Here is a 15,391-nt window from a genome sequence, read left to right as displayed (position 1 = left end):
CTAAGAATTGGAATGATGAAAAATTGAAGTCTGTTTCTTTGGTGAGTTTTAAGAATTAGAGTTCTTAATGAAACTGGAACGACATTTTATGCTGCAAATTAATGATGGTTGTGGATTTCTATGGCAATTTCATTGTTGAGGGGATAACAAGGAGTGGTAATATCTACTAAAAGTGATGTGGTGGTTGTAGAATTCTTAAGTGATTCTTGAAGGTGTTGCTAGCATTTGTACTGGTAGTATGACTATTGCTGAAGATCATGGGTTGCGTGATAGAAATGATTTATGGCTATGATGAGTGCGAAGTGAGTTTGAGGTAGTAGATGGTGGTGTTGGAGGCAGTGCTGGATCTTCTTATTATGATATCATAGGCAGTAATAGCATTGGTGGCATCAGGGTTTTAACGTAGTCAAAATTGTTGGATGTCCTTATGATATGTTGATTGTGTTGGTAGCCATGGGTTCTCAAAGTAAGTGGCTGTTAGCTACTGAAAATGGTGAGAGAGGTAATGGTGATTATGTATGCCATGTTAGAGCTTGCAGTGAATGTTGATGGTTGGTGTAAGGTTTTAAGAGGGTAGTGGGAATTGGTATGTGGTGGTCATTACAGTTTAACAAAGCTGGTGTTTGTGGTTGTGGTTGTGGTATGTGTGGTGGTCATTACAGTCGTGGGAGCAATGTAGCATTGGTGCCACTGGTCATGGTGGTAATATTGGCCAGCAATAAGGTGATTGAATTGGCACATTGAAAATAAGGATATTAGTACTGATGATGATGCCTTCTTCTCCTAGGAATGCAATATTCATGTTCCCCCACTAATAGGGGGTTGGTTTAGTGGTAAGGCCTTCGAATCCCTCGCTGAAAGCCTGGGTTCGAGTCTCCATAGCTCCTTGTTGGGGTTAAACATACTCTTTAGCACATGGAGCACGCGGGGGGGCCTAAGCTTAGGCCCCGCCGTAAGTGTGGTTAGGTTCTCTGCAGATATGCTGTGGGTGTTAAGGGGCAATACTCCCTGACGGGTATGTGGAGTAGTCTATCTGCATATCCATTTTATGAATTAAAAAAAAAAAAAATATTCATGTTCCCCCGCAAGTACCATATCTTTCATCTCTCTGTCAAAACATTTATGTCCACAAAGTTGGTGTTCTATCATCTTTGCAGGATGACAGGTCTTTATTTGTGAGTTCAAAAGATTAATATAGCTTTGCCTTGATAATAGTTAATGTCATCTACCCGCTAGAAATATCTGCTTGCCAACAGAGATTTTTTTTGGTTTTTACTATAAGATTTGGTTTCGTTCAGGCTGGCTGAGTTGTTTGTAGTTGTAACTGAGGCTTCTAACTGTTGAACTGGAATGGAAGCCTTAAAAAAGAAACTTGCATCAATACGAAGTAGAGGGTAATTCTAGTTAACGCTGAAAAGTGGCATGCATACACCCAGGTGGATGGTAATTTACAGTAGAACCATGTAACAAGGATGTATTATTCCGTGGTTGAGGCCATCATGGAGACACCTATTGGGTGCATTTTCATGTATTCACCTTCATGTAGCCACTGAGACCCATGTTATTGACCTTTTCAGTTAGTATCAGATCAGATAACTAAAAATCTGCATTGAAAAAGAAAAAAAGAAGGAAAGAAAAAAAAAGGAATGTCTGCCCTCAACTTCAAGCTGCCTTGGCATGGGCGTTAGCTTCTCTCTAAGGTCATAGTTCTCAGAATATTTGAAACTAACTTCAAGTTGAGGTTGTACCTATTACAAGAGAAGTTCTATGTGAAAATTTGGAACTGCTAACATTTTTTCGAATGTGGTTTGGGTTTTATTTCCTGTACATTTTGTGAAGTAAGGCCATGTTACTGTGCATTTATTGTTGTCTTGGCTGTTTGATCTGATTCTATTATTTATTTTTGTTGTCATTGAGATCTTAAATCCATGTTGTCCTGCTTTTATTGTCTCACTGTTCTCCCTATTATATATTTTATGATTCTAATGTTGATGTGTATTTTCAGTCTTGCAGCCATAGCAAGGAAGAGGCCACTCCACTATAATTTTGTTCTTTCTGCATTGCTTGATTTTGAACCAAACTTTGAGACAGTGAAGGGAGGTCATATGGCCAGTATTCAGTATTCTTTAAGAACTGCTTTTCTGGGGTTCCTTAGGTGCACTTATCCTGTCATTGTGGAGGTAAATTTTTTCGTAACATTCTACAAATTCAAATAATCCTTTACATGAGTTATTTCCTGTTGTTTCTCTTTCCCTGTTCATCTTTAATTTGTTGAAATTGAAATTAGTGAATTAGTGTCAATCTACAATTTGTGGGACTGTCTAATGGTTTCCCCATGGTGGTTATAGAAAAGATATTTTCACTAAATAAATCAGTGAGAATACTGTTTGAAGGAAGTTCATATTTATTTATTTATTTTTCAAATGATATTCATTTTTCTTTACTAAAATGAATCCCAGAGGGCCAAGTACACAATTGTACGATATTTGAAGGGCTCTTTGTGGTGCCAATCTGTATGGATGAATGAAAGGAATTGTAATATCCATCAGATCATTCATTGAGAAGCCCTGGAACTGTATTTCTGATCTTCAGTATGTCTAACAGCTCATTATGTCTGGAGCTCGTTGCTGACAAGTTGTTTTGTTTTATCAACAGTCAAGAGATAGATTGCTTAGGGCACTACGAGGAATGAATGCTGGGGATGCCGCTGATCAAGTTATCCGTCAAGTTGATAAAATGATGAAAAATAACGAGCGTGCTTTGCGTGATGCACGGTTGACCAAGGTAATTTATTTTGGTGGGAGGGGCCGTTGCCTTATTTTTGCTATTTGTGATCCTATGGATTGCCAGTTCCACTTTTGTAACTGTAGCCAATTCGAATCTCTGTTTGTCAGGATGATCAACCATCAAGTCAGCTGCCTGTTGCTGGAGATGCCGTAAGAAAAAGGTATATGCCTCTGGAAAATGAAGAGCCAGACAACGGTTATGATATGGCTTCCAAAAGAATTCGTCGTGGTCCTAGTAACCACTCTGATCCACCAGTTCAAATAAATGATTCTGGGCATGATTTAGCTGTTAATGGAGTATCTTCTAAGGTTCCTTTGTTGGACAGTGGCCTGACTCCTGTTGAACAAATGATTGCCATGATTGGTGCTTTAATTGCAGAAGGAGAAAGAGGTGCTGAATCACTTGAAATTCTAATATCTCAACTCCATCCTGATTTGTTGGCTGATATTGTCATAACTAATATGAAGCACTTGCCTACAAACCCTCCACCATTAACGAGACTTAGTAGCGTAACTCAACAAAGTGGTTCAAGTGGTCCACCTTCGGTTGCTGTGCCAATTGGGTCCACAGCTTCTATTCAGTCTCCGGTGCTTGCAGTACAAACACCTTCCTCTTCATCTAATGTGATCAGCACATCTATAGCAGACATGTCTATTTCCATCAACCTCCTAGCAGATTCTAAACGTGATCCAAGAAGGGTAAGTTCAATAATTTCATAATTACCAGTTTTCTGTCTTTTATTTTTTCTTCTGTTACTCTTGACTTTCTCAATCCTCAGTATATTATTTATCTAGAACCTTCCTAAAATTTGGTCTTTAGTCCAAATTAAAAGAGTATTAACTTTCCAGGATCCCCGTCGCCTTGACCCACGACGTGCAGCAATATCTGTTGAAGTGCCACCAACGCCTACTGTGGAGGATACTAATGATATGAAATCTGAGTTTGTTTCTTCACTCCCTGTGGTCACAAGTGTTGAAAATACTTCGGTGTCTTTGATGCCCAAAATGGAAGTCGATTTGCAAATATTAGAAAGTCCAGTTGTTTATAGAAGTGATCCAGTTGTTTCCAGAAGTGATCCAGTAGATTCTAGAAGTGATCAACCACCTCCTAAGGGGGTGGTTTTTGATGAAGAAGCCACTGAAATTGTCCCTGTTCTGGAGGTCAATACTGCTTTAGATCCTGCAGTTTCTCCTGTTCACGAAGATGACGAGGACTTGGTGGCATCAAAGCCATCATGTATTGCAGCAACAAACGAGGAAAATACATCAGCTCTGTTACAATGTGATCAGCTTTCTCCCTCTGATTCAAACATGACCGTCTCTGAAGAGGCTTGTCCTGATTTACCTGTGCTTCCATCTTACACTGAGCTGACAGAAGAACAGCAGAGAAATGTGAAAAAGTTGGCTGTTGAACGGATTATTGAATCATACAAGCATCTACGAGGGACAGATTGTAGCCAGACACGCATGGCACTGCTTGCTCGTTTGGTTGCTCAGGTTGGGTCGACTTGTCTTTTGATTGGTTGCTCGATTGGAAAGCCTATTTCTTATTTGTCACTTTGAGGCATTGATTGTTAACTTTTTTCTGTTTATTTTGTTGTGACTTTTTCAACCAAATGTAGAGTTGATATACAGTGACAAGTGTGATATTTTAATAAACCACATCATGAAAATTTCAAATAATGATTAATAATCGTGTGGCCATTTCATTGCTTTTATATTTTTATTTGCTATCTGATGTTGAGTTTTGAGTGACCAAAGTACTAAGCACTGGTTTGCATTTAATGCTTGAAAATTTTGTCATGCCAGAAGTCCTGTGATTTATCTATCAAGCTAGAGCACAATTTTGAAAATATTAAGAAAAATTATAAAAATCTTGATAAAGACTATGATTTAAGTGATGTAGTTTATTGCGTGAGTTGCTTAGTTCGCAAGTGATTTTGCTAAATTCATTCAGGACTCAGTTGAATCATCGATGCCAAGTGACTTACAAGAGACGAATAGAGAAGTTCAAGAAAAGAAATAACTTCTTTCTTAGTTTTATGTTTCAAGCCTGGTTGCTGTTATTGGTAGTCCAGGTGTAACTACGGGGGCCTAGGGAATGCTCCTGTTTGATTATGTTTCTACTTGGCATTGGGAGCTTGATACAGTACTTTGACAATGTTCAACTGAAAAGTAAAATCTGACTCTGCATTGGACGCTAGATTTGAATTTATAAATGACCTTATTGAAGGAGTTTCTGTGGAGTGACTAATGGTTGCAAAATCATTTAGGAACAGGTGATACAGAACAATTGAAGTTGGTTCATTGAGGCAAAATTTCAACAGATGCCTTAAAAGTAGTCATTTGCCAACTGGATGTTGGAGAAGTCTGAGACTGGAAATGCTAAGACTCTGATGCTTTTGTCTTATGTACTTTGTATAAAAGGTTCATGCAAGTGAGTGGCCTAGAAAATCCCATGTGTTCCTCTCCCCCTCTTTTATTTATTTATTTTTATTTTTATTTACAGATCCAGTTAAAGGATGGCTTTTGAATCCTATATGAAGGCTGTCTGAGTCTAGATCCTTAATCAGAACCTGCTAATATTATATTTAACAAGAAATGATGCTTCTTTATATTGTACTTGAAAGATATTTACGTTGAGATGTACCATAGGATGATAGCTCTTGTATGCATATTTGCGAGAGAAATAAAATTTACATTGAGTGAAGGACATGTTTGGGATCAATTGGATGAGTTTGCATAAAATAACTATAGAAGAGAAGAAAATTATAGGTGGAGATTTCAATGGTCATGTAGGAAAGGATAAGCAAGGGTGCGAGAGGGCATGGTGGATATGCATTGTGGTGACCAAAATGAGGCTGAAGAGGGCATCTTGGATTTCACAGTAGCATTTGATCTTATTAATTACCAACTCCTTCGAAAAGAGAGAACACTTGATAACTTTCAAAAATAGGTCAAATAGATTATTTTCTTACAAGAAAATCAGATTGCTTAATATGTAAAGAGTGCAAGGTTATTCCTGGATAGTGTCTAACATCACAACATAGACTAACCACACTAGATATATACATTAAAGGGCAAAATCAAACCAGAAATATGTTAAAACCCACGAACTAGATGGTGGAATCTAAAAGGCAAGAAATTAGAAATAGTGAAGGATAAAATGTTTAAAGAAGCAACATGGAGTGTGGAAGGTGATGCTAATAATATGTGAAATACAACAGCATAATGTGTTAAAAAAATATCAAAGGAAAATGGCCCTATATTTAGTAATGCTACGAATCATGAAAATGATCACGAAAGATTCTCTATCTTTGGATTACACCTAAAATAAAACACCACACACTAATCAAGGGATGAAAAATCTTCATGATGCGTTTCATGATATTTTTTTCATGACTCCTAGTATTATTCTATATTTAAAGTTACATGATGATGGAATAGTGAGATACAAGCCATAGCAAAAACCAAAAAGGAATAGTTGTAAAATGTGACAAAATGATGAAAATGAGAAAAATTTTAAGAGATACAAGTTGGTGAACAAGAAGGTTAAAAGGACAATTAGAGATGCTAAGTCAAAAGCCTACGACGATCTTTATACTAGATAGTAAAAATGGATAAAAGAATATCTACAAGCTTGCTAAATTGAAAGAAATGAAAACAAGATACTTTAATTAGGTTAAGTGTATAATAAGTGAAGATTTAAGGGCGTTAGTGAAAGATGAGGAGATTAGAGCAAGTTCAAAAAGTTATTTTGAGAATTTGTAAAATGAAAAACATTTAAAAAAATTATGATAGCATTGATAGAACTAGAGAATATAGGTTTATCGTCGACTAAGGGAATTTGACGGGGAATTTGCACTGAAGATGATGAAATCAGGTAAGGCATTAGGATTAGATTGTATCCCTATTATGGCTTGGAAATGCTTAGGTAAGGAAGGAGTGTCTTGGTTAACTAAATTATTTAATAAGATACTAGTGACCTAGAAAAATGCTTGATTGGTGGAGAAATGTATTTTAGTATCTATATCTAAAAAAAAATGATGATATTCAAAATTGCAACTATAAAAGCATTAAGTTAATGAGCTATATAATGAAATTGTGGGAGATAGTGATTGACATCGCTCAAGGGTGACAACAACATTGTTAGAGAATCAGTTTGGATTTATGCCCATGAGATTAACTATGGAAGCGATTTGTTTATTAAGGAGATTATAGAGAATTACACAGAGGAAAAGCTTACGATAAACGTAGAGCTGTAATATGGTGGGTGTTGTAGAAAAAATGTGACTTAAGGGTATTTATCAAAAAAAAAAAGAAAAGAAAAAAAGAAAGGAAAAGTGACTTAAGGGTATAAAATAATGCAGCATGTACAAGGAGGGAGTTGTACTTACAATTGGATCACTTGTAGGATAAACTAGTGAATTTGTAATCACTGTATGGTTGCATCAAGGGTCGATTTTAAATGCTTGCTTATTTGGCTTTGTCATGGATGAATTAATTGAACGCATTCAGGATGATGTTCCATGGTGTGTGTTTCTTTCTGATGATTTATTTCTAGTACATGAAACTAAGGAACAAATTAACTCAAGTTAGAAATTTAGAAACAAGCACTCCAGTCAAAGGGATTTAAAATGTAGAAATAAAATTGAATACATGGAATGTAATTTTAGTACCAATATACGTGGAAATAATAGAGATGATAATTGAATACTCGGAGTTAATTAATAGTGAAATTTTTTGTTAATTATGTTCGATTATTAATAAGGATGGTGAGTTGCAAATGATGTGATTCATAAGTAGGTTGGCTCAAGTGGGTTGCGTTTGACATATTATGTGATCTATGAATACCAACAAAATTGAGAGGAAGATTTTATAGAACGACTGTAAAGCTAGTGATGTTTTACGAAACAGAACGTTGGGCAAATAAGAAACACCTTGTTTGTAAAACGAGTGCAGCTAATATGAGAATGCTTGATGGATGCATGGTAAGAATAGGAAAGATAGGATTAGAAATGAATATATTCGTCAAATGGTAAGAGTAGCACCAATTGAAGATAAGTTGAAAGAGAGCAAGCTAAGATGGTGTGGTTATGTACAACGAAGACTTATAGTTGCAATAGTAAGAAAGAGTGATATAATCACCATAAATGGAGTTGTTAGGGGAAGGGGATGACCAAAACTGACATGGGATGCTGTAGTAAGAAAATGTATGAATTTATTTAACTTAATTGAGTATATATAGAGCATAAAGCCGAAAAAACATTTATGTAGTCGACCCCACTTGATTGGGACACAAGGCTTAGTTTAAAGCACTTGTTTGGGATTCTTGGAAACTCATACTTGAAAGGCTTGGTGGCTTTTGATTCATTTTAGTTTAGTGAGTTTTTACAAAAAGTAGTGAACCAGCTTTTTGTTAAATCTGTGTTCAGCTGTGTGATTTGTGATATTTTTATACTCTCAACTGCGGCTTGAGTATTTCATGAACATGTCATGTATTTTATTAGCTCTTTGACAGTATTTGTGGCCTAGCTTTTACATTATTGATTAATGTGTCTCTTATCTGCTGCCTGAAAAGAAAAGCATTGACATATATGTACGTTTCTTGCAGATTGATGGTGATGATGATGTGGCTTTGATGATGCAAAAGCATATCGTCTCAGATTACCAATACCAGAAGGTATCTGCTTCATGAACCTTGTGCGTTTAAATCATAATTTACCCAACTAACATACTTGTTGAGATCTGATGTGATATATGATAAATCTGTTAGATTTCATGTAGTGTATCCTAAACCATCCAGCAATGCTTTTGGAGAAATGAACCCACAATAGTACTGAGAATTTTTATCATTCTATCTATCACTGCCTGTGGTTGCCTATTGGGCTGGGGTTCTTTCTTCGACTTCTTGTTCTGGGTTCCTACTCGAAGACTCATCACAATTGCAATAGAATAGGTGTTGCAGAGCATGTTAAAAAGAAATTTAGTGTAGCTGGAATTTTGAATGGTGATGTTTAAATTAAGTTATTTATTACTTAATTTTATTTGTGTTATTAGGTTTTAATAGTGAAGGGTGTTTAGATAATTTTTAGATTTGCTGGGTTGGGTTGTAGTTTGGATCGATGTGCTGCATTATGGGTTTATGAATCTTGTTTAAATCATATTTTCGTGGGTCAAGTGTCAGAAGGTCAAATCTTGGTCAAAAAGTATATATACATGTGATGTAACAGGTTTAATGAAATAGTGAGGTTTGATAATTTGTGTAGTGCTTTGAAAAAACCTTCCCCTCCATTTGGCCTTTAATTTCACACTATAATATCATAAAATAGTTGCTGTTCTAGATATTGGTTCTAACATCCAGCTCCCTGTCTCTTTGTAAACTAAATCTAATTCAATTCCCTTTTGTACCCAAACTATAAATTCTTCCGACTTGTCTATTTAATTCTAAAGTTGACAACCCTTTCTTGCCATGAATCATAAGCAGCTTGGCCTTAAGTTTTCCTAAGTTCTTCTGCACCAATTGGTTCCTTTTATTGGATGCCAAATCTCCCCGAGTATTGGCATCATTGTGAGACTATTAGTTTTGGGGTATTGCATCTAGACTCTGTAACTTTGTGATTGGATTAGTATTATAAGTAGAGAATACATTCACTAATGATAGAGTTGGTTTCCCAAGCAAAGAATAGTTTGACGAATTGGTTACATTGGTAAAAGAATTGGATGATGAGGATAAAAAAGATGAAAGAAAAGAGCGATGATTATCAAGAGTATCGTGAGATTTGCAAGGGTAAGAAAAAAGGGTGGTGGAAAGGCATCCCCTAGGAAAGAAAGGGAATTAAGAAGGTTCCAATATTCGGTTAATTATGATGGATAGAAGGGGGTTGGGCCTTTAGCAAGGCAATGTGGTGTGAAGAATAAGGTTGGGTATTTGGTTGTGGATATTAGAGAGGTGATATCTTCTAAAGAGTTTGAGCAGTCGTATTATGTAGGAATTATTTTATCTATGAATGCTGTTAGTCCTTTTTTTCAGTTTTTATGGACGAGTTTGGAAGGCAATTCAAGAAGCATGTGGAGATCATATCTGTTGCTACTATTGGTACAGATACAAATGGGAATCGATAATAGAAATTGAAAAGGACCTTTCGTGAAATTGGTGCAATATTGAAGTATTTCAGTCATTGATTGAGTTATTAGCGCTGAAGGTAAGCTGGAATTACCCTGGTGATATCATCATATTTCTGGCTGAAAGGTTGGGTTGTGATAAGAAGCACAAACATGGACACGTCGAGACACAAATTTTCAAAAAATCAGGACACACAACATATGGGGGACACATGGAAAATATATAATTTTTTATATTATTATGTCATATATAAGGATAAATTATTATATATCATGTATATGAATATTTAACTCAAGATAATAATTTTTTAAAATCTAAAAAAGAAGAATAGGTATAAATTTACGTTGTTTTTGTTTTGTCATTGGGTTCCGAGTTATTTTATTCAAGCTTGTAAAGTGTTGTTTCTTATGTGTCTAAGTGTTGAAAAGTGTCCGTCGTGTTTGGTCGGTGTTGGACATGACACGACACATTACCTTCTTAGAAGTGTCGGTGCTTCTTAGATTGCAACAGATGAGCTGATGGGTTTAACCCTATGAAGCAAATTTACGTGATGCAATTTTAGAGTTTCTCCCTCTATGTCCAGGTTGGATAGGTTTTTGATCTGTTTTGGCTTGGAGGACCACTTAGTGTAGTTTGGCCTTGCTTGCCATCGATCGCCAATGTCAAATCACGTCATTGTGCTTCTTGATTGGTAGATGGCAATCCTGGTTTCTGAGTCTCCAATTGGCAAAGAAATTAAAGCTATTCAAGTAGAATATAAGGGTGTGTTTAGTTTGTGTTTTGAGATAAATTTTCAAAAATTTTTTTGGGGAGAGTTTAGAATTTTTTTAGTTTGTTTGGTTGTATATTTTGAAAATTGTTTTGGAGTTTGGGATGATTTGATATTTTGTTGTAGTTGAGTGGATGTATGTGAGAGAAAAAGTGATTGAGAAGGAGAGAGGAGAGAGAAAAAGTGATTGATTGATGTGTAGGAGAGAGAAAGTGATTTTGGAAATTTTAACCAAACGAAATTTTGAAATTTTTTCTCAAAAATTATATCTTGAGATAAAAACCGAACAAGCCCTAAATATTTGGAACATGGAGTCTATGGCCGAGTAAACATTAAGATAGCCTGACTTTTGGAGAAGATTACATTGTTAGATGTCAAAGAGGGGGTGTGGAGGGATTGGTTGAGTGGCTGCAAGGTGATAGTTGATTGGTGTTGCAGGTGTAAGCAGGTGGGGGAAAGTGTTAAAACCTCCTCTGTCATTGTCTAGTTGCCAGTGATCTTTGTAGTTTGATGCGCTCAATTTTTGGTGTTGCATGAGCTATGCCTTCTCAGTGGGAGAAGGCATGGTAGACTGCAACTTTATGTGTTTTGTGTACAATTTGGAGAGAACTTAATAGGAGGTCCTTTGATGGTATTGAGCCTCCCATTAGAGGTTTGAAAGGATCATTGTCATTTCTCTATTTATTGGGTTCAGAGACGACTGTCTTTTCTCTATTTCTTCTTTTGTGTAATTTATAGGTGATTTGTAAGTGTACCTTGGCCTTTTGAGTGTATAGGGTTTGTTCCTTTTAAGGCGTTTTTTAAATGAATTTTTTCTTGTCAAAAATATACTTTGCAATTCCTTCCTTCAAAGATTTCTTTGTTAAACTCCAATATATAATTTTTTTAATTGTTTTTTTTTTTTGTCAGGGGCATGAGCTTGCTATGCATGTACTGTACCATCTGCATACTCTCATGATCTCCAGTTCAGTTGAACAATCTTCATTTGCTACTGGTGTATATGAAAAATTTCTCCTGGGAGTGGTAAGTGCTTTCTTATCTGGTTAAACCTTATTTTCTTTGATATTATAATTATACATTTACATTCTTCTGTTGTAGGCGAGGTCTTTGCTGGATGCTCTGCCAGCTACTGACAAATCTTTTAGTCGACTTCTGGGTGAAGTTCCATTTTTGCCTGATTCTGCATTAAAATTGTTGGACAATTTATGCTACTCTAGTTATCACTGCGGAAAAGATAGTCGTGATGGTGATCGTGTGACTCAGGGCCTTGGTGCTGTGTGGAGCTTGATTTTGGGGCGTCCACTAAATCGGCAAGCCTGCTTAGATATTGCTTTGAAGGTAATCTGGGGATGAGAATTTCATACCCTGAGATATTCGTATTTATATGCTTTAATCTCCTGTTCTTTTAGATATGTTTACAGTTGGCAACACTTCTGTTTTTTACCACCTATGTGACAATATTTAAATAATGCGTCTATTTTAATTCTAACCATGATGTCCACCAAACTCTTAACTTCCAGCAAGATTTACACATTCTGTTTGTCGTTGCATTTGACACAAGTGCAAGCTTGCTAAAAAATTGGATAAATTACACATTGCCCCCTTATTATGCCTAAAGGCTTATGGGTTTGTTATACAAAGGTTGCTGACATAAAAAATGCCCTAGTGTTTTGATTTTTTTTTTTTTAAAAAAATAATTTTATTTTTTTTAAGGAGGAACTAATGGGAAGTCCCACCAGCTGACTTGTTTCCCATTAGGTCCCATTAAATTTTTTTCTCCTCCATCTGGAAAGTCCCATTGTATAAATTGTTTGGAGCTTAAGTCCTTTTTTCAAAATTTCAGCAAATTTTTAGACTGTTTTGCCCTTGTTTTTGAGTGGTCAACAATTGGAAATGTGGTATGCGCACTTATGGCGTGCTGATGTGATAAATTGTATATCCTTTTGTGTTTGAAATTTTAGAATTCCATAACTTTCACTATACACTTTTTTTAAAAAAAAAAAAAAATTTATATTTTTGAACCTATTGGTCAAGATCTATCATGAAAATATGTTAAAAAAAAGAGTAAAATTTCACACATTTTTTAGTCTAGAAGTGTGAAATTTTACACTTTAAAAAGTGTAAAATTTCAACACTTACAGGAAGATGATATATATATGAGTGTTGAACATAGGTCAAAAAGTGTGAAATTTCAGACTTTAAAAGGTGAAATATATATGTAGCATTGATGGATATTGATAGTGTGTGAGATTTCATACTTGTAGAAGGTGAGAGACAAACGAGTGTTGATGGACATTTTCAATTTCTAGAATTATGAAATCTCACAATTTCAGTTGTGAGAAATATCACAATTTGGTACCAAAACTATGAAATTTTACACTTTTTGGTATTTAAATTGTAAAATCTCAAAATTTTAGTCTCTTAAAATGTGAAATTCAGTTTCTGTGATCCAAACTTAAAATTTTCACAATTTCCATTTTAAAAACAGTTAATATTTAGAAATCCACAACAAACACAAAGCCCTAAAAATATAGAAAAATGAAAAACAACTACACAAAACCTAAATTAATATATAAAAGTTATAGTAACGTAACGTGAGGTCCTAACATACAAGTTCTTGAAGTAGAAATTAGAAACCCAGTTATTGTGAGAGAGTCAAAAAACCAAAATCTAAAGTTAACTCAACCTAAAAAACCAATAATGAACATAAACAACTATAATTCAACAATACAAATGACTATTCAGTCAAAATAATTTGAGAAACATAATAGGGTTCGGTTCTAGTAAACTACAAAGCATAACTCACTTGCCTAGCAAAAGAAATAGTAAACTGAAGGTGACGAATGAATGATGGCCATAGATAGCTCATATATATATATGTTGTAATTTTGAAGGAACCTATGGTAAATAGGGCAAGCTTTTCTAATTAGAAACCGTTTGTCGTTCATTCAACATGGAACATATGGATGCACGTAGGAAGAAGCACATAAATCGTCATCCATGAATCATGGCAACAACCTCTAAACGTGTACAAGAGGCGCAAAAGAAAGGCTTCTGAGTCCCAAGTTTTGATTTGACATGCATTAGATGATGCATAAGCCACTTGGGGCCTTGGATGATTATGCTTTAGCCTTGTGGGTCTTGTCTTATGCTTATGCTTATATTTCATTATCTATGTTGGTGGTCCATTTTTTTAGTTCAGGTGTATTCTGGTAATTTCCAGATTTGCTGGATGTGGCCAGTAGGGTTGTGATATGGGTCAAGTTATGCACTATTTATTTTTTTATTTTTTGAATTTATCTATGGGTCGTCTTAGTTTCCTAATTGGAAATCCAATTCCTATTAGGTTAGGATTCAGGAATAATTTTAAGTCTGTAGAAGCCATGTAATTGTTTCTAATTTAATAAAGAATTATTTTAAGAGAATTATTTCCAACAAAGATGCTTCTTTTGGAGATTGTGCAATGCAATCTTTTTGTAGGTGTCGTGCTTAAGGCTTTTAGGAGTGATTCTTAGCACTAACTTTTTTTGTCTTTTTCTTCCTTTGTTGAATTCTCTGCACTTTAACAGGCCAACCATTTCCATCTTTACATCTTATTCTCTAAGCCTAAATCTTCCTATCCTAATTCCCTAATTCTAGATCATCTAGAACAATCCAAAAGTACAAAAAAACTGTTCAAAGCACCCATAACAGCCTCGTAATTCTCTCCTTCTCCTTATTGAAGTAAGCCTTGACCTTACGTCCATGCATATTTAAACCCCTAAAATTTTCACTATATAACAGCCTTAAATCGCAACGAAAACCTATCAATTTCAGCTTCTAAATTTCTCAATGTGTTGTCCTACATCAAAGCTGCTGCCAATCTCGAACATTGATTTCTTGGCTTGATTTGAGCAGTTGAGCTCAGATGAGCTCAAACTACATTAACTGGGCCAAGCTTGAGCAGCCAATGCTTGGCTCAGTTCAGCTTGGTTACCTTTGAGCCCTAGCATTGTTGGTGACTTTAAAATGAGCTTGTTGTAACAATGGACATGAATCTGGTTCTGCTGGCCATCCTCAATAATTTTGAAGTTCTTTTGTCTAACACTGCCATGGTGAAATGCTGTCTTGTAATCATAATGTCTCTGAAGTGTGCTATATGAGTTTTGAAGGACACATATCTTGTGCCTGCTAATGACTATATTAGTGCCTGAACTATTGATCTTCTAAATATATTTGCCAGTTTAAGCATGTTGAATCTCTCTCTCTCTCTCTCTCTCTCTCTCTCTCTCGGGGAAGATGTGGTTCCTTGATTAACTGTGAGGCTATTTGTGCAAGGGTAGAAATGGTTAAAATGTTTTGAGCCCTGTGCAAGGCATGTAAAATTGTGTAGATTCTTTTTGTCTCTGTCACAATTATTTCTTTTTCGTAAAGAGCCATATGAATTCTCATCATTGATTGGCTTTAATCCTTGGGTACCATACTACCATCTAACCGTTAAAACATTCAATCCAAAACCAATTGATTATAAGTGGAGGGGCCTCTCTAGTATGTTAACCAAGCTTGGGTGATCTAGAGAGACGATGTGGGACAAGTCTAACACTCCCCTACATATGCAGCCCAGATAGCATGTGATAGAGAGATAAGAGGCGAGATTACTCTCGTGGCCTCTCTAGTATGTTACCCAAGCTTGGGTGGCCTAGAGAGATGATGTGGGACAAGTCTAACATT

At 35.7% G+C, this 15,391-nt stretch overlaps 1 protein-coding gene across 2 annotated transcripts in view; it reads left to right on the top strand.

Moving 5' to 3' along the window:
* Positions 1–15,391, top strand: part of LOC114312366 (symplekin) — a 52,066-nt gene that overhangs the window by 11,649 nt on the left and 25,026 nt on the right. For both annotated transcript variants that reach the window (XM_028258601.2, XM_082874117.1), the window contains exons 6-12: positions 2,006–2,180; positions 2,656–2,784; positions 2,895–3,485; positions 3,636–4,283; positions 8,401–8,469; positions 11,591–11,704; positions 11,780–12,019. In XM_028258601.2, coding sequence (XP_028114402.2) covers positions 2,006–2,180; positions 2,656–2,784; positions 2,895–3,485; positions 3,636–4,283; positions 8,401–8,469; positions 11,591–11,704; positions 11,780–12,019 — 1,966 coding nt within the window. The remainder of the gene's footprint in view (positions 1–2,005; positions 2,181–2,655; positions 2,785–2,894; positions 3,486–3,635; positions 4,284–8,400; positions 8,470–11,590; positions 11,705–11,779; positions 12,020–15,391) is intronic.

This window comes from Camellia sinensis, chromosome 6 (genome assembly GCF_055761805.1).
Source record: "Camellia sinensis isolate YWXY chromosome 6, ASM5576180v1, whole genome shotgun sequence".
In the NCBI taxonomy this organism is placed as follows: Eukaryota; Viridiplantae; Streptophyta; class Magnoliopsida; order Ericales; family Theaceae; genus Camellia; species Camellia sinensis.
The sequence above is the reverse complement of the archived record's forward strand: the minus strand, read 5'-3'. Positions and strand labels throughout refer to the sequence as shown.